At 37.3% G+C, this 27738-nt stretch overlaps 1 protein-coding gene across 1 annotated transcript; it reads left to right on the top strand.

Moving 5' to 3' along the window:
* Window positions 1-19: 19 nt before the first annotated feature.
* On the top strand, window positions 20-26440 carry TARS1 (threonyl-tRNA synthetase 1). Its single transcript, XM_045787202.2, has 19 exons — window positions 20-196; window positions 4984-5064; window positions 6845-7035; window positions 11414-11537; window positions 13309-13430; window positions 14098-14215; window positions 14480-14544; window positions 14633-14711; window positions 15474-15620; window positions 16746-16844; window positions 17947-18113; window positions 19067-19229; window positions 19332-19469; window positions 20150-20227; window positions 20380-20480; window positions 20569-20673; window positions 22250-22322; window positions 24855-24969; window positions 25905-26440. The coding sequence occupies exons 1-19, from the start codon at window positions 140-142 to the stop codon at window positions 26051-26053; spliced, it is 2172 nt and encodes a 723-aa protein (XP_045643158.2). The 5' UTR covers window positions 20-139; the 3' UTR covers window positions 26054-26440.
* The last annotated feature ends 1298 nt before the right edge of the window (window positions 26441-27738 follow it).

Below are 27738 nucleotides of genomic sequence, written 5' to 3'. Positions count from 1 at the left end.
GATTGCATCAGCTGGTCTTTTCCGGGACACGTGGCGCAAGCGCAGTGTTCCCGGGGCCCCAGCCCGCATTAAGTGGCCTCCGCTCACCTCTCTTCCAGAGAGTTGCTTTTGGGTTTCGTCTTCCCTTCGTGGTTTGTTGATGTCGGAAGAGAAGGACAGGAGTCCTTCAGGGAAGATGGGAGGCGAGGAGAAGTCGGTGAGCGAACTGAGTGGGACCCGGAGGCAGGCTGGGGCTCTGCTTGGTGTCCACGGTGCCCAACCAGGCGGAAAGAAGGAAGCGGCTCGGGCGGTGTGGGGCGGAGGGACCCGAGGGGGACGGTGGAGCTCCTGGACGATTTCTTTTGGGGAGAGAATGTGCATTTACAAAGTAGGGCGGGGCCTTGCAGGTCATCTCTAGGTCCATCGTCTCAGATGAAGAAACTGAAACCCAATGTGAGGTAGACTAGCTTAAAGCCAGACATCTAATTAGAAGCCGAGACAGAATTAGAATCTAGGACTCGGGACTTAACAGAGTAATATTTTTTTTTCACCTTAGGCGGGAAGAACATTGCAGAACCTCATTTAATCCTAAAACCCTGTAGGGGTAAAGAACTTCAGTTTAAGGAAGGGAAAACCGAGTCCCGGAGATCTGACCCAACTTACCCAAGTTTGGGTGGTTTATAATAAGTAAGCGGTAGAGGCCCGGTGACCCCAGTTGTCAAACCTTAGAGAGGTTACACACTTCCCCTGCCTGGTGCTCTAGACATTCCTTATCACATTCACACATGCTGATCATTTCATTTTTGGAACTTTCATTTTGGTGTTATCCATTCCTTAGGAGCAACTCCCAGGTCACTTTCACACCACCAGGATGAGAGGTTTTTTTGTTTTGTTTTTGTTTTTTTTTTTTTTTTTTTTTTTTATGATCAGCAAATGTGAGGTATTCATTTTGCCAAGCACTGCTGGAAGATGAAGCTAAGCAGGTGAAAAGGACCTAGTGCTGACATTGAGGACTTCACAGCTTAGTGTGTGAGGCAGGAAGACAGTCATTGTGCAGTGTGATCAGCCCTGTGGGAGTACAGAAAGAGGGAGCGCCTGACTCTGCTTGGGCAGGGCTCCTTTGAGTTTGGTTAGGAAGTATGAGTCTAAGTTCACCTGGTAAACCAGGCAGGGCAGTGCTTCCCAGGTAAGGGTAGCAAGGGCAGTGGAAAGGCACACCCAGAAGTGTCTGCGAGGTTGCTTGCAAGGGATCAGCCTGAACGGGGGAGCTACAGCTCTTAGGAGGATATCAGGGATACTTGAAATTGTATTCTACAGGTGAAAGTTTTTTAAGCAGGAAAATGATAGATGTGGATTGTAGTTTTAAAGATCATTCTGGCATTGGGATGGACAGTGTTTTGGAAAGAGGTGAGGCCACAAGCAGGAGGCTGTTGCAGTAGTCCAAGTGAGAACTGGTGATGTCTTCAACTAAAGCAGCCTCTCTGACAGGATAACTCTCATAGAAGCCACAATTTTCTCATCAGTAAAATGAAGATATCCTCTAACTCAGGAATAGAATGGAGAAAATGCGTATGTGCACATTCTAAACTGTATAGATCAGATTTAAGGTGATAAATGGTGCCTATCCATAAACTTTTCTCCGTTTGTATTTTTTCACTTAAAAATAGTATCTTTATTGTTTTGTAACTTGTTTACTTTTTTTGCTTAATAGTCTATAGTCAACAGCTTTCCATGTCCACAAGTATTATGTTATGCCATTCTTAATTGTAGAGCATGTAGAGCTAACAAATACATGAGTTCTTTCTTCTATAATAATAATTATGCAATACCTAATATTTATTGAATGCTAACTGTGGGTCTAGTACTATTTTATGCATTACATGCATTAACTCCACTTTTTCAGTCCTTATAATAGCTATGAAGTAGGTTCTGTTATCCTCATTATACACATGAGGAAACAGGCAAAGAACAAGTAAGTATCTTGCTCAAACCCAATATTCTGTAACCAATACTTACAGCTCTGGTGCTGTCCTGCCTCCTGTCCCCTGCCTAGAAATGAGTCAGAGACGGATACTACATCAAACTATTGGACTTCAGGACATACCTATCCCAGCTGTCCCAGTCTCTGGAGTTGAATTTAATTAAACTACACTCTGTAGGTACTTTTCCTTCAACTGCTAAGTATCCCTCAGGAAGGTCATTCTGTAGCTTCCTTTCACAGTCCCATCTGTGTTCCAACTTTTGGGTTGAAGTTGTAGATTGCTTATACATAAATACATGATGCATACACTCACGTATTTTTGTTCTGTTTTCATTGGAAATAGAGAACAGCTCCCCAACATCTTCCTAATTGTAGTAGTAAAGATGGAACAGAGTTCAGGGTTCTAGAGAAACCTGTTTTAGTGTCCTGACTCTATTACTTACTTACTAGCTGTATACAGATAGGCAAAATACTTTACCCTCCTTGGGTCTGTATTCTCATTTGTTTAAAAAAAAAAAAAAAAAAACAGAGGTATTTAGAACACAGAAAACCTTTCTGTTAATTTTCTCCTTCTTTTCCACTACTACTGTTCATTTGGGAAATATCCATATGACTAGAATCAAAAACATATAATCAGAAAAGTAGAAATATCTCATTCTTTTTCCATTTTAAACCTGCACACACCTGCAATTAATTTGCATCCCTCCTCTTACCAAAGGTACTTGACTAGTTACGTCATTTCTGTAGTAGAGCAAAGGCATATAATATTATAACTCTATTGGTTAGTACTTTATTGATTAGAATGGGCTTACATTATGCTCATTTTTTTTTTAAGATTTTATTTATTTATTTGATAGAGACAGCCAGCGAGAGAGGGAACACAGGCAGGGGGAGTGGGGGAGAAAGAAGCAGGCTCCCAGCGGAGGAGCCTGACGTGAGTCTCGATCCCAGAACGCCGGGATCACGCCCTGAGCCGAAGGCAGACGCTTAACGACTGAGCCAGCCAGGCGCCCCGACGTTATGTTCATTTTTTATCTATTGACTATAAATGACCCTGAAAGATTTATGAAACCCAGAATCCCAGAGTGGGAGAAGTTTTAGCTCAGCTTGAAATCAGAAGTCATATATTTTTTTATTTAGTTTGTTTTTTAAATTATACAAGTAATACATTTCAACATGTCCAACTGTTAAATGGATAAATAAATAATGGAATATTATTTGTCAATAAAGAAAGAATGAAATACTGGTGTATGTAACAGGAATGATCTTAAAACCATGCTAAATGAAAGAAACAGTCACAGATGACCACATATTGTATGCTTCCATTTCTGTGAAGTGCCCGGAACAGGCAAAAAGATAGAGACAAAGTAGGTTAGTGGTTGTCAGGGTCTGCGGGGGAAGGAAAAGTGGAGTGGCTGCTAATGGGTACAGTGTTTCCTTTTGGGGTGATGAAATGTTTTAAAATTGATCTTGGTGATAGTTGAATGAATACATTAAAAACCATTGAATTGTATACTTTATATGGGTGAAGTGTATGGTGTTGGAAAATACCTCAATAAAAGTGTTTGAAAAAAGTCTAAAGACCACAAACATATGGGAAACTATTATAGTCCCCCCTTCTTATTCCCTGTTCTGCCTTCAAAACTCCTTCACTGCTGATGATCATTTCCCTCCTTAGAGTGGACCACTGTCAGCACCTGGATGGGCATCTTTCCTGTGACTTAATGTGTGAACCTAGAGAAATCATCTAGCTTTTTCCAATTTAATTGTGTGTGTAAAATGGGAATGATAATAATGTCAATCTCACAGGGTTGCCAAGAATAAGATGCGATTGTTTGTGGGGGAACTTTGTACATTGTAAAACTTTTTGTAGTGCCATCTGCTTTAGGATGTTTCTGTCTGAGAGTGAAGTAAGGAATTCATTTCTGTGAAGATACTCTTCACAGTATCCCACAATGCATTTCATGGTTTCTTGACCTTGTGGACTGGATAATTCTTTGTTTGGGGAGGCTGACCTGTGCATTGTGGGATGTTTAATAACATCCTTGGTCTCTACCCACTATATGCCAGTTGCACCCCCCAGTTGTGACAGCCAGTGTCCGCTGACATTGCCAGGTATCCTCTAGGGGCAAAATTTCTTCTGGTTGACAACCACCAGTATAGACCAGCTCTATACTGGTTGCCTTTTTGCACACGACTTACTTTCTATGACTTCATGTACTTCTAATTAAAGACCACATTCCTTATCGTAACTACATAACCTTTAGTGTTTGCTTCTGTCTAGTCTGTCTTAACTGACATGATTTTCTAAAACAATCTGTTTTAGTCAGCCTGGTTTTGTCATTCTCTCTCTCATCTTTTTTTCATTCTCTCAACATTTCCAACAGTTTCCTCCATTCTCAAAATCCAGTCTGTTGAAATCTTCATCCTTTAAAGTCAGTTGTCCTAACTTATTTAACATCTAATCATAGTGCTGCAGCTGTGTTCTTTCCTCCTTTGGGAGTTTCTCACATGTGTGTGCCTCAGTTTCCCTGGAGAGATTAAGTTTGCACATTGTAGGGATTGGGTCTTATGTTTGCTTCTTTCCTAGGTTTTAACAAAATCCTATGAGCACAGTGTCTCAGTAGTACTTGTAGAATGGATGGATATATATTACATTGATTTTTTTTTCTGCAAATACTACTGCTGAATAAATTGCATGCTTTTTTGTAGCCATATACTGAGTATATGTCCAGGCAAACTGGAAGCGAGAATCATAGGACAAGCAAAAAAACGAAATCTGAGGACTTGAATGTTATCAAGTAACTCCTCTCTACTTTTTGAAGACTTGCCCTTTTTGCAAGTTGTTAATTTGTCTTTGACAGTGGTGAACTTTTTTAGTCTTTCAAAATCAGATTTACTCCCCACCCCCCCCCTTTTAAAATACATGCTAAATTAATATCCTCAGAACTCTTCTGGGTGCAGCATGAAGGGGTGTCAAATTAAGTAAAATATAAAATCTTATTTCTTCTTTGCTTATATAGGTAGGTGCTGGGGAGGAGAAGCGAAAGGAAGGAGGCAAGAAGAAGAACAAAGAAGGATCTGGAGACGGAGGCCGAGCAGAGGTGAATATTTTAGAGCCCTCTTATCAAAGATTGATAGGCGGCTGGAACTCTCTCAGACTTATTCTGTGTAACATTGTAATGGTTTACATGGCACTAGATGGAACACTTCAGGGAGAAGAATTGGAATGGAAAGTCTGAGGGGGGAAGAAGATTTGCAGCTGTTTATTATTGAAAAAGGAAAACAGCATCGAAGTACAATTGTAAGGTAATCTGTGGGACTAGATATGAAAATCAGAGAAAAAAAGTTGGAAAGAAGGGGATTGGTAATTACTCAGTTGCCAGATTGGATGCCAGCTGTCTGATCATTTCATTCAATGAAATAGTAAGAGGTAGAGACTTGATGTTTAAGCTTACACTGAATGCAACAGAAACCAAAGAGGGCCCAATTCCTTGACCCGTCACACTGTTTCCATGAGGACTTGCCACTAGGATTTGGTTTTGAGCCAAATAGATCTCCTTGAGGCCTCTCAGTTGTAAAGAAAATGCTTAGAGTCCACCCCCACCCCCACCCGCTTACACTAGGAGAAGAAGGCATTTCAAAAAGTCAGTCCACAATCAGCCCGCTTTCTGGGTATTCTGCTTTAGGAGGCAGTTAAGCTCGTCTTCCCACTTTATTTTTGAAGTTGAACTGCTGTGAACCATGCTTCAGTTTTTGCTTTAGTCATTGCATTTTATTAGAGACTTCTTAGAAAACTCCCAGGATGCAGAAGCACAAAGGAGCAGCTTTGTAGAAGTGTCCTGTAGCACCGTAAACTGGCTTTACAGAGCTGCTCTTGTTAATGCCACGTTGCTAAATTTCTAGTGCTTTCTTTTACTGAAGGGTCAGTTGGTAGGTGATCAAGAACTAAGTGTTGCTTACAGCCTTACCTAACCATTTCTCTTAGGTTTTGTCCATTATAGTCCACTGTAATTGTGGGGGAAGTTGTTGATTGTGAATTTTAAAATTTACAAGGAAATAGAAAAACGTGTATGTTTCCTCATCTGTTTTTCATGCTTTAGTACAGTGTTATTCCATCACAGCTTGAGCATTACCCTACAAAGAGAAAACAAAAGGTGCAATTAAAGCACCCTTTCTTAAGTACAAGATGTGACCATATGTGCCTTAAATGATCTGTCTGGAAAAAGTTCACAGTGAGCTGTCCAAGACCTTTCCTCCTTCTCCGTGCTCCCATCGCCTGTGTACTTGTTTTTCCTCCCTTCTAAGGGCAGTGTGCAGGTATTAATTCTTCTCTTTGAATTTGGAAGGAATTTTCCTTGAATGGGAGCCCTTAAGTCAAATAAGTTTGTAATTGGTTTGTTAAGAATTGTAAGTGAACATATAGTCTGACCAGCTGCACAGACCATCCCTTGAACAAGATTGAAACAAAATGGAAAAGCCATTGTATTTCTAGTATTGTTTATAGCTGTATGTGTCGTTTAGTTAGAAAAGGCCTTCAGAGAACGTCTTAAGAGGAAAAAAATCACCTTACGCAAATAGCAAATGGTAATAATTGTCCATTTAAGATAATTGACAGCCCACGTGTCTATTGTTATTTATATTTTTCTGTTTTTTAAAAAAAAGTCTTATAATGAAAATTGTAAGAAGAAAGCATTTAATTCCTTTTCTTACCTTAATTTAGGACAAGATTAAGCCAGTGCTTGGTGATTTGGGCAATCCATTTACCATATTGAATTAGTAATCATAATTTTTGTATTGTCTGTTTTTATTATTTCTTTCCTTTTTCTAAAGAGGAAAGCAAGTATTTACTGATGATTTATTTTCTCATTTGTTGTCTTGCAGTTGAATCCTTGGCCTGAGTATATTAACACACGTCTTGAGATGTATAATAAACTAAAAGCAGAGCATGATTCCATTCTGGCAGAGAAGGCAGAAAAAGATAGCAAGCCGATCAAAGTTACTCTGCCTGATGGTAAACAGGTCAATGCAGAGTCCTGGAAAACTACACCATATCAAATTGCTTATGGAATTAGGTATAAGCTACACCTATCTTGACCATCTATTATTTGTAACTAAACTTTTTTTTCCCTTATTATCTTGTCAGGTTTTATCGTCATAATATTTTTATGTTACAGTTTGTGTTTTTAATGTTTAATTTATACTACTTGGGATTTAAAGAAATCAAAATGATATGGAGCTCTATACTCAAGATTCAAAGTTAAGGGGCACCTGGGTGGCTCAATTGGTTAAGTGTCTGCCTTCTGCTCAGGTCATGATCCCAGGGTCCTGGGATTGAGCCCCGAGTCTGGCTCCCTGCTTGGCGGGAAGCCTGCTTCTCCTCCTCTCTCTGCCTACTGCTCCCCTTGCTTGTGTGTGCATGTGCGTGTGCGCTCTCTCTTTTTCTTTTTGTCAGATAAAGAAATAAAATCTTAAAAAAAGGGGCGCCTGGGTGGCTCAGTCGTTAAGCGTCTGCCTTCGGCTCAGGGCGTGATCCCAGAGTCCTGGGATTGAGCCCCGCATCAGGCTCCTCCGCTGGGAGCCTGCTTCTTCCTCTCCCACTCCCCCTGCTTGTGTTCCCTCTCTCACTGGCTGTTTCTCTGTCAAATAAATAAAATCTTTGGGGCGCCTGGGTGACGCAGTCATTAAGCATCTGCCTTCAGCTCAGGGCGTGATCCCAGCGTTCTGGGATCGAGTCCCACGTCAGGTTCCTCCGCTAAGAGCCTGCTTCTCCTCTCCCACTCCCCCTGCTTGTGTTCCCTCTCTCGCTGGCTGTCTCTGTCAAATAAATAAATAAAATCTTTAAAAATAAATAAATAAATAAATAAAATCTTAAAAAAAAAAAAAACCTTAAAAAGTTCCTTAAAAAAAAATCAAAGTTAATTTTCGAGAGAGTCCTCTTTGGTCTTATCTTACAAAGGATTTTTTTTTACTTTATTATTATTTTTTTATTATAATAATATTTTTTTATTATGTTAGTCACCATACAGTACATCCCCGGTTTTTGATGTGAAGTTCGATGATTCATTAGTTGTGCATAACACGCAGTGCACCATGCAATACGTGCCCTCCCTACTACCCATCACCAGCCTATCCCATTCCCCCACCCCCCTCCCCTCTGAAGCTGCCCTCAGTTTGTTTCTCAGAGTCCATAGTCTCTCATGCTTCATTCCCCCTTCTGATTACCCCCCCCTTACTTTATCCCTTTCTTCTCCTACCGATCTTCCTAGTTCTTATGTTCCATAGATGAGAGAAACCATATGATAATTGTCTTTCTCTGCTTGACTTATTTCACTTAGCATTATCTCCTGATCTTATCTTACAAAGGATTTTATATTATTAGTTCTTCTACTTTGATTGTAAATATCACAAAACCAAGTAGACAGTGTTTCACCTATTTTGACTTAAATGTCTGTTTTGAAGTTAAAAATGAAGGTAGAACATCTCACATGGGGAAGTTAAGAAGCTAATATATGACACATGAAAATAATATACTATTTTTATAAATCCAAAGGACCATGTCTGATCTTAAAACTTGGTTGGGAAGAAACAACAGAATTAGATGCATACTTTGTAGTAGAGTCAGGCTTTCTTACTCTGATATAATTGGGATTAATAGCTGTTACTAGGAAATGAGAAAGATGGGAAAGCATAAACTGATGCACACATCTAATACCAGGTGTTGGCAAACTGTGGTCATAGCCTACTTTAGTACAGCCCAAGAGCTAAGCATGGTTCTTAAATGGTTTGAAGAAAAACAAGAAATCTAAGATGTGACAGAGACCATGTGTGGCCCAGTCTGAAATATTTATCTAGCCCTTTACAGAAAAAGTTTGCCCACTTCTGTCTTAAACATTTTAATTTAAAACATGTAAATATATATTTATTCACTATGTCCTTCACCCTATATATAATTATTTCTGTTTATTTTTACTATTTCATTATATGTTGATTTGGACCACCTGCAATCACCATGTGACATGGTTGATTATCATCAATTTCATACTGTTGAACCTAAGGCCTAAAAGAGCAAGTACATGAAGAGGTTTGGGAACCAACCTAGCTGCTTAGCAGTAAGCCCACTATGCAGCTGGTGAGTGTAGAAGCCGTAGGCCTAATGAGCCATGAATCCTTATTGTGCTATGGACACTAGTTAGTACTTTTTACAAAGAAAATGGAGTGTTTCAGTTAATTTGACCACTGCCTAAGGTACTTCTATCTTACTCCAGAGGAAGTAAGAAGGAAATTGTAATATCAAGCAGCTTTCCATGTGAGATCATGAATAACTGGATAGACCTCTAAATATAAGTTCAACCTTTCATTTTAGAGGTAAATTTCATGGGCATTTTGATGAAGATATTCCTCCATTGTTGCACACTGAGATTGTAGCTGTGTTGGTATTAAAATTCAAGCCTCTATTAGTCCAGGAACTTTTTCTTGACATTCTGCAATGTTGTCCTCCAGATTACATTGTAGTTTTATCAAATAATCAATTAGAACTACAGAAATTTACAGAAGGCATTGATCCGAAAGTGAGGGTGCTTTATGACATTTTTACAAAAGTCCAGAATGAATTCTTGCTGTTGAGTGAAAAATTACAGCATGAGTAACAGACTGTTGAAAGGTTTGAATGATCAGTTGTGAATACAAAAGGGAAGAAAAAAGAAGGCGTGCTCCATTTGCTTCAAAAGGTTTTTCTTTGAAGTTTTGTTTTGTTTTAAATCTGAAAGTTTAGATACTTTATCCCTCTTTGGAAAATTGAAATAATCTAATATGGTCTGTGCATATCTACATTTTCAAAGTAACTCTGCTGTTAGCATCTCAAGGCACCATTTTGGACCCTGAGAGAAAAAACCATTTTCTTTCCAAAGAATATAGAGAATATTAGTCACCTTTTGGTCAATTCTTTAATCTGAAAACTTTTACACCAGTATTATAAATTACATTTCTCTCTGCCACATCCATGTATGTCTTATGAAATGTGTATATTTTTTTCATTTTATTGGCTTTATATGACCTAAGAAGGAAAGAAAGCATTAGATGTAATCTGTGGGAAATTCAGTGAATTTGAAAATGGGAAAGGAATTTATTGTTTGCCTTCTGTTAGTTCTGTCCTGATCCTTAAGTGGGGAAGGTTGTTTGTGCTTAGATGTACTTATAAAGAGTAAGAAGAGAGCCATCCACCACTGCAAGTCTAGCCAGCTGAAGCCTTCAGGTGGTAGATTTATTTAAGACTAACAGTACAGAGACTGTAAACTTTTCCTTCATAGTGTCGAGCGTTGTCTGCTTTTGTTGAGTTGTCTAGGCTATTACAGACTGTCACTTCTCTAGCTACACATTGAGACCTATAATCTGATTCATCTTAGCTTTCTAAACACGCAGCTTTCCAAACCTTTCTTAACTCACATCTCCCTCGTCCAGAGTGCCATCTCCTCTCCTTTTCTTCCTGTCCAGGTCTTCTCATCCTTCAGCCCCTCATTACTATATCATCAGAGCCTGTCCAGACTAATCTGACCTGTGTGCTACTTTCCAGTCCTCAAAATTTCTGTGGCTCTTACACTTGGTGTGGTCTGATAGTGTGGTCTTAATCACTTGGCGATAGTTTATATTGTTTACTCTGTGCTGTGTGTGTAGATGACTTTTTACCTTTTTATATATTTTTTTAAGATTTTATTTATTTATTTGTCAGAGCAAGAAAGAGCACAAGCAGCATCAGGCAGAGGGAGAAGCACGCTCCCTGCTGAGCAAGAAGCCCAGTGTGGCACTCGATCCCAGGACTTTGGGATCATGACCTGAGCCGAAGGCAGACGCTTAACCGACTGAGCCACCCAGACACTCTGTAGATGACTTTTTAAATCCATATTATAAACAAGTTTTATTGAATAGTCCTTTTTTTTTTTTTTTTACTTATATGCTTGTTAAAAAACATACTATCTTAGGCATTTACAGAATTTATTCTGTGGTTAGCATTACCTCACAGAAGAGATCTATCACAGATTTCAAGTAGGAGGAAGAGCAGAGGAGTTACTTAGTAGCCCCTCTTTTTCTTTTTTGGAGTCTAAATAGCTTGGCTTTGTGGAACACTTTATTTGGAGAAATGAGAAGATTAATCAAACCACAGAAAATTGTTTATCACAGTTGTGTCTGCTTAAATAAGAGGCATTGAATGTAAAATAATAATGTTCCAGATTTTTGAGATCGTCTAGTTATACTTGGGTATATTTTGGGGGATTGTTGCTTTTTCCATTTTATTTCAGAAAGCTATAATATATATAAGTAATATATGTAGTGTTAATATAGAATATATATAGTGTTTATTTTCCTATTCTTGTTCTCAGATTAAGTGTTGTACTACAGAAGATTCTTTTTTACATTCTTTTGTTTATATATATGCTTGTGTGTATATTTTTTAAGTCAAGGCCTGGCTGGCAACACCGTTATTGCTAAAGTGAATCAAGTTGTTTGGGACCTAGACCGTCCTCTGGAGGAAGATTGTACCTTGGAGCTTCTCCAATTTGAGGATGAGGAAGCTCAAGCGGTAAGTTTTTATTTAGTAGTCACTGAATTTCAAGATAAAGGTTCACATTTCCAGTCTCTGTCTGCTCCCACTGTCAGTGGGTTTAGAGTTTATTGGTGTTTCACTGTCATATTTGAAATCTTCATTTTATCTTTCATTTAGGGAAGCAGCACAAAAGAGCTTGCCTTGTGTATTTAAGAAGTGAACTTGAGTAAATTTATTTTCATTACTGGATACTTCAGTGAGAAAAATGTTCTGGGAAATTTTTAAATTTTTATTAAAAATTGGCGAAGCAAGTAAAAATTGCTTCTACCCTGTCAGTCAACACTTAAGCAAGATGTATAGATTTTACAAGTAAAATTGAACGTTTCTTTAAACTACTATCCCTATTGGACAATTAATTTCCATATTTTCCTCATCTTAAAATGCCAATCTGCTTGAAAGCACTATAAAAATCAGCCTGCATTTGATGGCAAGGTTTTCTTCTTATTTCTCCATGATAGTATACCATATAAAGATTTGTTTTATTATGATAGTTTACTTATGTATGTGTATCAGTGGTTTTCAGATGTATTCTGTATTCCTTAAGTTTTTTTAATGAAAATTTAAAAAAAATCATTTTGGTACCTTACAAATCTTGAAAATATAGCTTTGGGTATATTCTGACTCATCTGACCACCTTAAAAACCAAGTATAGGGGCGCCTGGGTGGCTCAGTCATTAAGTGTCTGCCTTTGGCTCAGGGCCTGATCCCAGGGTCCTGGGATCGAGCCCCGCATCGGGCTCCTCTACTGGGAGCCTGCTTCCTCCTCTCCCACTCCCCCTGCTTGTGTTCCCTCTCTTGCTGACTGTCTCTCTCTCTCTGTCCAATAAATAAATTTAAAAAAATCTTAAAAAAAAAAAAAAAACAAGTATAGATGACCCCTGAACAATATGAGTTTGAACTGTGCAGGTCTACTAATATAGAGATTGTTTTTCTATAAATAAATATCTGTAAGTATTTTTTGATAAAGTAGATGTCTTTTCCATATGATTTTCTTAATACCTTTCTTCTCTAGCTTACTTTATTGTAAGAATACAGTATGTAATGTATATACCATACAAAAATGTGTCAGTTGACTATGTTATCAATAAGGCTTCTGTTCAGTAGTAGGCTACTACTAGTTAGGTTTTTGGAGAGTCATGAGTTATACTAAGGTCTTTGATTCCATGGAAGGTCAGCATCCCTAACCCCTGCATTGTTCAAGGGTCAGCTGTGCTGCCATCAGATTTCAGTGTCCATCTGTTTGTCCTTGTGTTTTATAAATGAGTTGTAGGGATAAGTTAAAGCACCTTAGTTGTTTGCAGCCAATAAGGAAAAAGAGTGTAATTCTTAAGTAATGTCCCACATCTCAGTAAGGGCCCCAGCATAGCACATGGAATGTGGGATATAGACACATTGTCTCAAAAGACCCTGGGTCATTACAGTCAGTAAGACAGTCACGTGAGTGGCAGTTGTTTTCAGGGAACAGAATCCATCCCTTTTAATTAATGATGCTAATTTGAATTTAATTAGTTTGGAAACAACTAAACCAGACGATCTCTAAGTACAAATGCAACTTAGTAATGAAACCCTCTTAAATTGTTTTGGCTCTGCATAGAATCACACCAAAGTTTATACCTTTGTAAATTTAGATTTTTCATGTCTTGGGTTTATTTATAGTGAATTTTATGTATCTTTTTCAAGGCAGCTTTATTAATTTACAGTATAAATGCTCAAACTCAGACCATCCCATTTTTCTTTGCATTTTCAGGTATATTGGCATTCAAGTGCTCACATAATGGGTGAAGCCATGGAAAGAGTCTATGGTGGGTGTTTATGTTATGGTCCACCAATAGAAAATGGATTCTATTATGATATGTACCTTGAAGAAGGGTAAGTTATGTAACTGAATAAAAAATAAGTAAATTCTGAATTACTCAGAGTCCATACATCATTTTTAAAGAGTTCTCAATAAGGAAGGAATGATAACAAGCTTACTGCTTAATAATCACCACATATTTCCACTATCAACACTTCAAGTGGTGGGGCACCTGGGTGGCTCAGTCAGTTAAGCACCTGCCTTCTGCTCGGGTCATGATCCCAGGGTCCCAGCATGGGAGCCTGCTTCTCCCTCTCCCACTCCCCCTGCTTGTGCATTCACACACACTCTCTCTCTCTCTCTTCTCTGTCAAATAAATAATAAAAATCTTTAAAACAAACAATCTTGAAGTGTTGTAGTAACCAGTGAAGTGCTAGTAACTTACAAGGGCTCTGTTATAGATCGATGGAGGTAGAGCCCTAAGGTATGTTGGGAAATAAAATGAAGCCAGTCACAGAGTTGGTGGAGGGAGGATTCACTAGTGAGACAGTCTCCATGATGACCAAGGTAGAAGCCACTGAAAATATAAAATATAAAAATAATATTTAGTTTAAAATTGTGACAGGAGGGTCTATTTTTTTATACTGAAACTCTCACATTTTTTTAAAGAAGTAATCCTCTAAGCTTCTATGTGAGTAGAATAGAATGAAAAGAGATTAATTGTACTTCCTTTTCCTTCAGGGGTGTGTCCAGCAATGATTTTTCTTCTTTGGAGGCTTTATGTAAGAAAATCATTAAAGAAAAACAAGCTTTTGAAAGACTGGAAGTAAAGAAAGAAACTTTACTAGAAATGTTTAAGGTAAATTGAGCTGTAACATACGGCCTGCACTTCTGTATCCTCTGTAATGTTACTTGAAGTTGTCACACGGGGGTTTAGTGTATTAAGTTGAAGCCTGTTCTTTTCTTTAGAAAAATGTAACTGTTTTTAGAACATGAAGTATTGACATGTTTATTTTCCTACAGTGCTTTGATAAGATGTATTTTGAGTTATATTTTAGCTGTAATATTTAGAGATAAAAATTAAAGGGAGGGTTTTTTAAAAAACAATTTTTCCTATTTTTAGTACAATAAGTTCAAATGCCGGATACTGAATGAAAAAGTGAATACTCCAACTACCACAGTCTATAGGTAAGAATGTCAAATGTCATTAAATGTAACTAACTGGTGTATATGTCATTTTAAGTCTTTGTTAAACTACCTTTCTTTTTATCTCTAGGTGTGGCCCCTTGATAGATCTCTGTCGGGGTCCTCATGTCAGACACACTGGCAAAATTAAGACTTTGAAAATACACAAAGTAAGCAATGTAACTTTAAAGACTATATGAATGTATTTCTCTAGTATGGGTATGTGTTTAAACTTCTGTTGGTTTCTTTTTCTGCCTATTTTTCTGTTGCAAACGTAGGGATGGATTTTTTTTCTCATGCTATTGATTGCTCTGTGTCACTTGTCTCTTTTAACTGAAAGTCTGAAGCAGGGACTGAGTTAGCATTCATCACCAGCGCACATGGGGAGGGAGCTTTAGGGGATTCCCAGAAATCACCCAGTCATGGTTCTAAGAGCTTTGGAACTTACTATTAGTATGTGCTTTTGCCCTGTGTTTGTCTAAAGTAGTAATTACTTTGTGCCTTTTAACCAAACTAGTCCTGCCAGTTTTCGCCAGTTCATAAATATTTCATGGGTGTTTATTCAAATGCACTTCAAATTATAAGAATAAATTGGGTCATTTCAAGATATTTTTTGTTGGTTTACTTTCCGTGTTTACTTAATCATCTTGTGGGAGCTGCCTTTGCATCTCATCTTTGTGGAGTTGTGGTTTCAGTGGGTAATTGAGAGGGAGGTATTTTTGAGGGAATTAAACAGCCTGCTTTGTACTCTAGCCGGGCTTCAGAGCAACTGTGAGATGCTTAGTAGGTGTGCACTTTTTATACCATTTTTCTTGTCATAAGGAGTACTATGAATTTGATTCATAGACCACTATAAGAAATAACATCTAGTTCAAAATAAGTGAGATATTAACAGATTTGAATATTGTTTCATGGTTAATCTTTGTTTTCAGAATTCCTCCACATACTGGGAAGGCAAAGCAGATATGGAGACTCTCCAGAGAATTTATGGCATTTCATTCCCAGATCCTAAAATGTTGAAAGAATGGGAGAAGTTCCAAGAGGAAGCTAAAAACCGAGATCATAGGAAAATTGGGAGGGTATGTTAAAAAAGAATAATAATGTTTCTAGACTGAATTTTCTGTATTTTTATTTGCAACTTAGTTGTATTAAGTACTAGGAATTTCCTTTTAAAAAGAGACTAGCTTTCTAGTAGTTATTGTGCTGTGTCCTAAATAATCCAGAAATTACTTACTGATTACCTTATTGTTATCTTACTTATTGCTTACTGTCCACATTATCTTTGTAGGATGTGCTCGGTACCACCCAAAGACTCATTTTAACTACTGCTTTTATTGAGAACAAATACTGATGACCTAGTTTCCTGTGAAAGAAGCATAGCAGTGTTTCATAGAGCTGGGAGAGACTTTGGAAATTTCCTGGTCTCACTGACTTATTTTAAAGATGTGGAAACTGGTTCCCTTAAAATTAACCTACTTTTTGCTCAAGGTGACCTAGCAAGTCACCAGTGAATACTGTGGTGTCATTTTCTTTATCCCTCTACCCCTCAATGTTTTCTAAACTAGAAATTAGGTTTGATAAAACATGCCTTTCTAAAATTGTGTTCACTCTGTGCCATCTCCTACTCTGCTGTCTCGATGGCCTGAAATAAATTCCACTGGTGAGGAAGCACCAACAGTTGGTGGGGTCCCTCCCTGAGAATTTTGGGCATTTGTTGGCGGAGTGGCAGACAGTAGGGTAGGAGGGTGTGCTGCTTTCACTGAGACCCAGAGTCAGGCAACTTCATCGGCATCTTCTCTTTCATTATCGCTGTCCTTTTCCTGGTCTCCTTCCTGCTGCTCTTACTTATAAAAAAAAGAAAAAAGAAACAGTATTCACATCTCAGAGCTTTGAGGAAATTAAAACTGAGAGCTCCCACTGTGGATAGTTGAACTAAGACCCCTGCTCCAGGTCATTCTTGGGTAAACTTGACTGGATTCAGGAATGTAACAGGCAGGGAATGTACTTAAGGCTAAGCTGTAAATCAGCTGCAGTTCTGTACTATTGAATTGTACACCAGAAATGTTACAGTGTTTTCTTTGATTCGGGAATGGCACACATTAAAATATGAGCTATCATGGTTGTATTCTGAACTCAGGAACACTGAGGTTTATGTTGATGTTACGTGCATATATAAACATTCTTTTGCTTCTCTTTTTACTCAGGACCAAGAACTATATTTCTTTCACGAACTCAGCCCTGGAAGTTGCTTTTTCCTGCCGAAGGGAGCATACATTTATAATACACTTATTGAATTCATCAGGGTAAACCATATTCATTATTTTCTTCTGTAAATTTAGGATATAAGTTGATTATATTAAATAAGGTCTGCTAAAAGGAAAAAATAATCTTGTATTTGAGAAGAAACATTTTAAAGGAATAAAAATGCAAGTGTGAATTTTCATAAAATTTTTTAAAAATTCCTTCCTCCTGGGGCAACTGGGTGGCTGTCCGTTAAGCATCTGGACTCTTGATCTCAGCTCAGGTCTTGATCTCAGAGTCATGAGTTCGAGCCCCACAAAAACAAAAAACAAAATTCCTTCCTCCTAGTACATGACTTTGTCCTTATACGTGGGTATGTACACAACAGAGAAGCTCGTGAACTTGAAGTGGGAGCTGTGTATGCTCTTTGACCATTTATATTTTCCTCAAAAAAACAAGTTGGTCTTTACATTGCTTTTTTATTCTTTATAAAATACGAAGTCTTTCAAGCTCACTCAGGTTTATAGGGAATAATACCACCACCATCTGCATACTCACCACCTGATTTACCACACACGTGCATTGGGCTATATTTGCTTCAGATTTTTTATTTAAACAAAGTAATACATACAAAGAAAAAAAGCTCCCTTTTAGGACCACTTTTGATTCATTTCCCTCCTTTCCTAGAAGAAACTACTATTTGATGTGAGCATGGATTCATGTTATTTTATATCTACCCCATACATATATACCCTAAATTATTTATGTTTGTGTAGTTGAAATTTACATATGTGAAGTCTCATGTGTATCAGTCTTTGTAATGCAAAAAATCGTAATATTTTAAAAATCCTGTTTATTTTCACTTGTTACTTATTCTGTTCTTTACCACACTAGGCCCATTCCTTTAGTGGTAGACACTGATGTAATGTCTAATTTTCTCATATTACTGATCGTACAGTAGTGGCATTGTTTTGATAGGCCTCCTTATGTATGTGTGCAGGAGTTTCCTCTTTGGTATATACCTCCAGGTGGAATTTCTAGATTATAACACATATGCATCTTGAATTTTACTGGATAGTATAAAACTGCTCTTTCAATTTTCCTCCCACCAGAAGTATGAACTTCTCTGTTTCTTACATGTGTATCGTGTTTGTTTTCTAACAGAGCGAATATAGGAAACGAGGATTCCAGGAGGTGGTCACCCCAAACATCTACAACAGCCGACTCTGGATGACGTCGGGCCACTGGCAGCACTATAGCGAGAACATGTTCTCCTTTGAGGTGGAGAAGGAGCTGTTTGCTCTGAAACCCATGAACTGCCCTGGACACTGGTATCCAACAGCTTTTGAGTTTCTGTCAAAGATTTTCCCATGCTGCAGTTGGTCCTGGATTGCTCTCCCTCCTTTGAAAGAATTTTTGTTTAAAACAAATTGTGGAATCAGAAGAGTATTTAAATGCACGTTATTGTGATATAATAACATCTTTCGTGCCCCGTTCAATCCTCAGATATGTAGACATTCAAGAATGGCAGTGGGGTAATAGCAGCGAACAGGCAGAATGTAAAAGAGGGGGACTGAATGTGGACATAGCCAATTCTCTAGATGTATTATTTTTTCTTTTTCTTAAATATGTTCTTTTAAAACCTGCTAATGAATTGACATCCTTGGGAGATCTTCCTTGCCTTGCAGTTATTTCACTTTCTATCCTTGAAAGTTAGATGAAGAGTGACTTCGGGGGAAGCCTAGGGAGAGCTGTGGCTGCCGGTAGCTCGGTATCTACAGCTCCTAGCAGCAAGGCCTCGACGGTGAGGGGTAAGAGGAATCTCCATAAGGGATCTGGGTTATAAGTCAGGTAGCCAACCAGGTTTGGCTCTTAGTTTTCCAGATTCTGTAAAGTTGCTGAAGCACCTTCAGACAGACAGAACTCAAACAGTTTGGGGAGTGACAAGAAAGCACAGTCTTTAGTTTCCAGTGTATTAAATGATTAGTATGGAGCTAAGATTTTTTTTTTAATATGAACATTAAAGGCAGTCCTCAAATCATGGAAATATTGAGTACAAGGATTTGACTCCAGACCCATGGGAAGCAGTTTTTATTTTCACTTAGTTGTGGATGGTTGTATTATAATTTATTTGCTGTTTTATTCATGTAAGTGCTTACATTGTGGTATGAAGTCCAGAATTTGAGAAATGTTTCTTGTATGGACAGCCTTTTGTATAATAGAAAAGCAGTTTTATGCTTGTGAAATTAAATATCAGTGGGTTTTAATTTTCTTTTTTCTTCAGCCTTATGTTTGATCATCGCCCAAGATCCTGGCGAGAGTTGCCTCTGCGGATAGCCGATTTTGGGGTACTTCATAGGAATGAGCTGTCGGGGGCACTCACAGGACTCACGCGGGTACGAAGATTCCAGCAGGATGATGCTCACATATTCTGTGCCATAGAACAGGTATTGTGAGGTTCTGTGGGATAAAATAATTTGAAAGAATTGTGAAAAAAGTCACGGAACGTTACCACTGTCTTTTTTTTTTTTTTTTTTTTTTTTTTTAAGATTGAGGATGAAATAAAAGGTTGTTTGGATTTTCTACGCACGGTGTATAACGTGTTTGGATTTTCTTTTAAACTGAACCTGTCAACTCGCCCAGAAAAATTCCTCGGAGATATTGAAGTATGGAATCAAGCTGAGAAAGTAAGTTTTGTTTTTCAGCATGCTTGAATACTATTTGACTGAAATGAACTTGTTCCAAGAAACCAAACCTCTTTAAATGGCTAAAAGCAAGAGAAAATTGAAACGGTTCCTAGGTTTGAGCAAGCTAGTTTTTTTATGGATGATTTTATATTACAAATGGTTGAGTATTTTTTCAGTCATCAAGCTGTAACTTACAAAAGGGGGGGAATTGGAGGAAAGTCGTCCAAAGATAAAAACTTCCAGTCATGAGAACAGCAGATAACAGGGACGTGATATGCATCGTTTGACTGTAGCGAACTCTGATGTGTGATACGCAGGAAGATTGGTCGGAGAGTAAATCCTGGGAGTTCTCATCACAGGGAACACATGTTCTTTTTTCTTCTGTCTTTTCTTTTTATTGTGTCTGTCTGAGAAGATGGATATTCGCTGAATCTAACGTGGTAATCATTTTACAGTATATGGAAATCAAACCGTTGTGCTGTACTGCTTAAACCTATACAGTGATGTATGTCAGTTATTTCTCGGAAAAGGGGATTTGTACGTGAGTATGTTAAGGTAGACAGAATTCTAACACAGAGAATAGGGACTCGTGAAAGTAATTAGCATAGTTTTAGCCTTAGATCAGGCTGGAAGAAGGGAAGTTGCAGATAACAAAAATAATCATTTTGCTTTATCCTTAGCAACTTGAAAACAGTCTGAATGAATTTGGTGAGAAGTGGGAGTTAAATCCTGGAGATGGAGCTTTTTATGGTCCAAAGGTCAGTATGAAAGTATATTTGAGTAGTGTGATTTTTATTTTGGGGTGAAGAAGACATACTTTAAGTTAGAAAGAAAGCCAATCCCGTTATAACTACTGAGTTCAGCTTTAATATAGACAGCATCTTAAAATAACCCAGTCTTTACTTCTTAGATTGATATACAGATTAAAGATGCAATTGGTCGGTACCACCAGTGTGCAACAATCCAGCTGGATTTTCAGTTGCCCATCAGATTTAATCTCACTTTTGTAAGGTGAGTTTCTGGTGTCTGCTCTGAGTATTTGTCTTTAGGGGAATATAAAAGAATATATAAAGTAAAACAAATTTTTTTTTCTATGTAGCCATGATGGTGATGATAAGAAAAGGCCAGTGATTGTCCATAGAGCCATCTTGGGGTCAGTGGAAAGAATGATTGCTATCCTCACTGAAAACTTTGGCGGCAAATGGTAATTTTTGTCATTGTTTTTGTCTGGGCAGTGTAAATTAACTAGAAGAAATGTCTGCTGTCCAGTTAAGTTATGCAGTAGAAAAGGAGAGTGATCTGATTGGTCACTTGTAATTAATGACAAGTGTTCACTGAGGAATCATAATCTAAACTGCAATTTTTGCTTTAAGAGTAATTATTAGTAATTATTTTGATTTCAGAACTTGATTTGTTTGAATGTTATATAATACTTTCTAACTAGGAGTTTCTATATACTAAGAAGCACATCTGTTGTTTTGGGATTAATATGGTTTTGATGTTTTTGTCTGAGTATTGCTGTTGAGTATTGCTGGTCATAATAAGCAAGTATTTTGACATCCTTTAGAAGCCCAATTACTTTTTTAATTGAAAGTATAGACTCCAGACTGATCAACATATTTTGTCTTGTTCCTACAAGATTATGCTTTTCTTGCCAGGATATGAGCACATGACTTCCCTTTTATTTTTAAGCAGTTTTGTCTGGGCCCACAGTTTGTAAAGACAGTTGAAAGTCACAGAAGGTTATAAAACACCCATTTTGTAGAGTCTGCCATATTAATTGTATTGATGCAGAACTTTTGTAAAATGTAAATCTGTCTTATATATTGTAGTCATTTTAGTTTTATTTCTAATTTGGTTAGTTCGGTCTTAAAGGGGAGTTTGTCATACTTGTCAGTGAAGTGAGATCATCTCTTTTCAGTTCTGTTTCACAAAATCAAATCGAACATAGAAAACATTTTCTACATGGTTTCTAGAGACTGGGCGATCCTCAGCTCATCGCTCTGTCAAACCTGTGATAAGTGGGAAAAAGCCAGTTGAGGGAGATTTAGTTCCTTTTCCCTATAATAAAACAACTGAAACTAGAGGGGTGATTAAGAGAAGCTCTAGTCCTAATGTCTGCGGCATATGGAGGATTTGATACCTGAAATACTCCACAGGTAGAATTATAAATGGTCTGTTTTTAATAAGAAGTGAAAACATAGGGGAGCATAGGGTGGTCAGGCTTGCCAGACTCTGGACATATCAAATGAGGCGCTACAGGTCACAGTCTGCCTTTAAAAAAAAAAAAATGTGAAAACACATTCTTATCAAACATCATCACCAGTTATTATCAGTTACAATTCGCTGAATCCCGCAAAATGGATCTTGAATAACGGAAGGCATGGTCTGGTCCATGTCCCCCGTGAACAGTGATTAATAAGAGAATGTTGAACAGTGAACCACTAAATGCAGCTCTTTTCAGCCCCTGTGGCAGCTGGCGCATGATGTTCCGTTTCCTGATATGTTGATGTGCAAGAATAGTCCCTGCCCTCAATGTGCTTCGCCATCCGCCTAGTAAATCAAACCTTAGTTATGGATTTTCTTGATTGAAGACTGCCTCTCTGCTCCTGAGTCTCCTCCCTTTAGTCTTTATTGGATATAAGTGGCAGGGGGAGAGTTTTTTAAAGTGGCCCTTACATATTTCAGGAAAAGATACTGAAAAGTAGACTAAGAAATGTGCCATCCTTGTTTAGGACAGGGCCCCAGTTCACATTAAATATTTTTAATTTCTTCTAAAGGCCCTTCTGGCTGTCTCCTCGCCAGGTAATGGTAGTTCCAGTGGGACCAACGTGTGATGAATATGCCCAAAAGGTAATCCTTAAATACGAATTTTCTTTCAGTTTACTGTCACTTGGTTTTTTAAATCTCGTAAGATATACATATCCTTGGTAGATCAAGCCACTTGTGGTATAGAGAAATGTTACTATTTCTGAACAGTTTACATTACCTCTTTGATACTTTCCTACATGTTTCATGATCAGAAGATGTAATTTGGATAATGTTTTATATACTCATATATTCTAATGTTTAGTATGAGGAAATACTGAATGCCCAGTATGATACGTAATTTCAGATACATAATGCAGTTTAAGCTGCTCTTTGACTCAAATAATTTTGTTTCATATTGTAATGTAAATTTCTTCAATTATTTGTTAATTTTTTTTTGGTTAATGGCATGCCAGATCCATGTTTTGCCCTACCCACCAAAAAACTACCTTACTAACAGATTTGTAAATATCCATTCATACTTCACACCTTAAAGACTAGAACATTCTGTTCTATGATAGGGACAATTGCATACTCAGGAATTTCAGATCATTAAAAGTTATGTTATAAATAAGCATTGTTTCATAATTACAAGCTAAACGTAATAAATTGGCTAGTTAAAACAGATCTGAATATCAGGGAACAATATCTTAACATCAAAACTGTCAAGTTTCTAGATCATCAGAATAAATTGCACTCAGGTCTTAACTGTCTTTAAAAAATATTCATGAACATTAGACCACCTGAAAAGCAAACCATTCAGACATACTGTATTTCTGTTACTGCACACAATAGTTTTAGTTATAAATGATGAAAATCAGTTATGTCCCATGGTTAATTGATTGTACTTTCTCTTATTTGCATTATGAAAGCTCACATGGTAGGAGAAAGGTCTGTAATTAAATAACTCATTTCTTGACTGTGACAATACGGACTTCCCCTGGTTCCATCAGCAGTGGGGGTGGCATTTGGAATTATGCGGGCGTGGGGTTTTTAGTTATATTGACTGGACAGGGGTAGGGGAGCACTACTACTGATACTTAATGACTAGAGACCAGAGGTGCTAAACAGCCTGTGATTATCATTCCAGTTCCGCAGTTACAGAGTAGTGCACACAAGGGCCCATGTTAAGAAACTAAAACACTGGGGCTTTGTTCTTTAAAATAGCTTACAGTCGAAAGTATAGTCTTATTCTGGCACTCTTACTAAACTGTGTGTGGACCTTTCTGAAATTTGCGTACTTAACAAAAATCCCTATTGGTTAATGACCACATAGACATAACAGCGTATTAGTAAAATGAAAATGGTTTATTCAGATCTTTTTGTCCTGTTAGTGGTAACTCGTTGTCAGGTAGATGGAAATTTTAATCTAGTTTAATTTAACTTACAACTAATAAAATTTAATGTAGTGTTGCTTTTTTTAGAAAGGAAAAATATTGAAAACATTGTTTACTATTTAGTATACAAAAACTTAAGATGGTAAAATGGAACTGGTATTTTTGAGGGGAGAAAAAAAGGCATGGAATAATAATCTCTAATGTAGATTGCCAACTTTAGATTCCTGTAAGTTTATTTCAAGAAATTCCAATTTGATCTTTGCCTCTGGCTCCTTCATCTAAGAAAGTTTCTTTTGGGGGCGCCTGGGTGGCTCAGAGTTAAGTGTCCAACTCTTGATTTTGGCTCAGGTCATGACCTCAGGTTCACGAGATCGAGCCCCATGTCTGTTTAAGATTCTGTCTTTCCCTCACCCTCTGCCCCTCCAACCCTCACCCCTGCTTGCACGCTGTCTTTAAAAAACAAAAACAAAAACTTGCTTTTAATCAAAAAGGAAGTACCTCTTCAAAAAGTAAAAAAACTACTTTTTAGTATTTCTTGAACTTGATTTTTTCTTTTATTTTACATAAATTATTCTTGTACAGTTCTATTTTTTTTTCTTATAGAGTTCTGTTTAGCTTAGTTTAGCTTAGTCATATACATACATAGTTATTATTAAAGAAACAATTAGTGTTAAAACAATTTTGTGGCGGTTTGTATTCCATTCTCTAGAAACACAAAAGAAGCTATTAAGATGCTTTGGGCCTATTGTTTGTGCTTTCAATGTTTTATTTTAAATGTTGCTCACACAAACGGCAGCAACGGCCAAATTCCTGTTACCAGCTTGCTGCCTATTTACGGGATCAGAAGCACTACAGTCTGTGTTAGACTGGACAGCCATCATCGTGTGTTAATACGGAGACTGATAAGCTGTTTGCTTCTTGGCAGCTATTTAGTGAATTTAAGATATGTTTGCAAAAGGATTTTTTTTTCTTTTGTAGAGCTGATTAAATTTAGCTGATTGCCTGATTTCTGATTTTTAAGGATTTTCTGAAGCATTTACCTCTCACAAGAGCAAAACGTATCATTTTAATTTTTGAAAATACAGTCCCAAGTCACAAACTAATAATATATGCTTCAATATATCTGTTAGCACTCCTTTTTTAATATTTGCATGACTATCCAAATCATATGTTAAAATCATTTAAAATCAAAATGTAATTCTTATTTTAGATCTGAAGAATTCTGTATCTGTTTAACTAGGTACGGCAGCAGTTCCATGATGCTAAATTCACGGTGGACATTGATCTGGATCCGGGCTGTACGTTGAATAAGAAGATCAGAAATGCGCAGCTAGCACAGTATAACTTCATTCTAGGTAAGAAAGGAAACTTACCAAAGAAAACCTGCCAGACCTTAAGAAAATGTTGAAATCTTGAAACTTAAGAGAATTGTTTTCATTAGTTTAGTTCCCTCTAATCCAGATTCTTTTACACTATGAAGTTTGTTCATTTGTTGTAATAAAGGGAAATTTTTGTGTGAAAAAAATAATCTTTAAGAGTTTAAAAATCTTCTTTCCTTTATCTGCTATCCCTTCATATGGTAAGTTTTTATTAAGTTGGCTGGATTAAGTGACTCAGTAAGTACAGTGGTTTGAAGTATTGTAAAGTGATAGATTTTTTTAAATGAAAAGATTTTTAAATTGGTCACCCAACTATACATGGTCACCTGAACATTTATTTTTTTCTTAAATGGGTTTTATTTTTTAGAGCACTTTCAGTTCATAGCAAAATTGAGCAGAAAGGACAAAGTTATCCTGTAAACCTCTTGCCCAAAACTGACATAACCCCCCTCACTACCGACATCCTGCACCAAACTGGTATACTTCTTACAAAATCCGCGGTTTACATCAGTGTTCACTGTTGGTTTCGTACATTCTATGGGTTTGGACAAATACAGAATGACGTGTGTCCACCATTATGGTTCCCCCCCCTTCTCTGTGCTCCACATACAAAACATTCTCTGTGCCTAACCACAGGCAACCAGATTTTTTTTTTCTATTTCCATGGTTTTGCCTTTTCTGGAATGTCATATAGTTGGAATCATACAGTATGTAGCCTTTCTAGATTGGCTTCTTTCAGCAAGTAATATGCATTTAAGATTCCTATGTGTCTTTTCATGACTTGATAGCTCATTTAAACATTTTAAAGAATCGGAAGCTACGTGGTGGCTTTTAGGTCCCTAGGATCATTTCTGTTGGAATGTTCAATAAAAATCCTTCCACCTAACAAAGCTCTGTGTCTTTTGTTTTAGTTATTGGTGAAAAAGAGAAAGCCAGTGGCACCGTTAATATCCGTACAAGAGATAATAAGGTACACGGAGAGCGTACGATTTCTGAAACCATAGAGCGGCTACAGCAGCTCAAGCAGTCCCGCAGCAAACAGGCAGAAGAAGAATTTTAATTGAAGAACTTGACCCAGATTGGCTCAGTGGGAAAGGATGAACAGTGTTTCTGTAACATTAATTTTATACTCTAGAAAACAGCAATTTATACCAAATTTGGAACAGTTTAGCAGAGTCTGCATAGGTGACTGCAGGATCAACCTATTTTGTGACCTAGACAGGTTTTAGACAATGTGTGTTTGAAGGAGGTAATTAAGAGAGACATTAAAATGATTGTATTTGTTAAACACTGGAGCACTGGAAATAAAACATGAGGAATGCTTTAATGTAATGTGGGAGAATGTTTTTTTATAAATCTAATGAAGTTGAAAAACAAAAATTTTCAGATTTGATTAAAGTAAAAGGCCAGAATTGGAGTATGTTGTAAAAATAAAAACTTGAATTTATGGAAGTTTCAATGCTCTGTCCTTCGCATACATATACACTGGCCTGGAACAGATGGTGTGATTCAGTGTTTAATGTTTTCTAATATGATGTCCGTTGGGAGGGTGTGCTGTTCTCAGAGTGGGGGATGGGCTGGGTGCCTGCTGCTCAGGCTTCGGAGGCACCTTTTAGGAGTGTCACTTCTTTTTGGATGTAAACTATTAGAACCGACTACGGATCTAATACAAAGTAGATGTGCACAAATTTTTAAGATGAAGATGAGTTTTCAAAGAAATACATGTGGCTGGCATACTGCTCTGGGTCATAGCATCCTGGTTATACGAATTTCTCGTTCTCTCATAAGGAATAATTTCTGAGTTTTCTACGGGTAAATGATGATTGGGAGAGCAACACAAAATAAAGAGTTCCTTGTGTGGCTGTATATTAATTCCTCTTTAATGCAGTCATCTGGAAAAGGCAACAGCCTGTCAGTTCTCTAATAACCCTGTTTGGCAGGGTCACTTCAAAACAAAGTCACTTTGCATAGATTAATCCTCACTTTAATAAAAGGAGATAAGACCTCTAATCATAAGGATTTTTTTTAGAACTTTATAATTAAGCCTTGCTTATAAACATCTTAAGACTTAGCTTTTGACAGGTTTGTAATGAATTTTTGTATGTACTTTCAGAAAAACTAATTACATATTTGAAGCAGAACTTTGCATTCCTAAGTCATGACACCAAAATTTCCAATTCATTTTAAAGCCGTGTATTTGATTTTTATTTCTTTACAATTCATACTATCTTAATTTGAATTTTTCGTCAGTTTGAAAAAATTCATATTATAGACTCATTTTAAATGATTTTCGTAATAGTCCAAAAACCAACCTTGGTTTTAGCTAGATTTTTTTTGTTACTTATTTTACACAAAGCAGCAAATGGGTTATGTATTAGTGATTTCCTTGAAATGTTCTGAGAAGCTTTATAAACCTCTGAGAACTTAAGATATAAAAGTATAATAAAGGCATAGGTTGTTAGAACTGGGAATCAAGACTCCTCTTTGTAACTGACAGCTTAGCCTTAGTCCTAAGTCCTCAGTTCTAGTGGAAACGTTAGGGCACAACCCTCTAAGAGCTCTTAGAACTGGGGATTTAACCCATCAAAGCTTTTAAGTCTAGTTCCTCCGTTGTGTTTTTGTTTTTGCTCTTTTCTGGCGTGCAGAGACTGTTGTATATGCTGCTTTATCCATCTGTTCTATTCTGGTATTTGACTTGAAGAATTGAAAGAGCTGAATTGCTAAGCTTTTATCAAGCATCTAGTC

The sequence above is a fragment of the Ursus americanus genome, chromosome 15 (assembly GCF_024610735.1).
Source record: "Ursus americanus isolate L20-20 chromosome 15, mUrsAme1.1.p, whole genome shotgun sequence".
In the NCBI taxonomy this organism is placed as follows: Eukaryota; Metazoa; Chordata; class Mammalia; order Carnivora; family Ursidae; genus Ursus; species Ursus americanus.
This window is presented reverse-complemented; position numbering and strand designations above follow the sequence as displayed.

What these genes read in the sequence shown, in the direction of transcription:
- TARS1 (XM_045787202.2), top strand. Translation starts at nt 140, where the DNA reads ATGTCGGAAGAGAAGGACAGGAGTCCTTCAGGGAAGATGGGAGGCGAG. An exon ending in TGGGAGGCGAGGAGAAGTCG is followed by an intron (nt 197 to 4,983) that starts GTGAGCGAACTG and finishes TTGCTTATATAG; the next exon opens with GTAGGTGCTGGGGAGGAGAA. An exon ending in TATTCTGTGCCATAGAACAG is followed by an intron (nt 19,230 to 19,331) that starts GTATTGTGAGGT and finishes TTTTTTTTTAAG; the next exon opens with ATTGAGGATGAAATAAAAGG.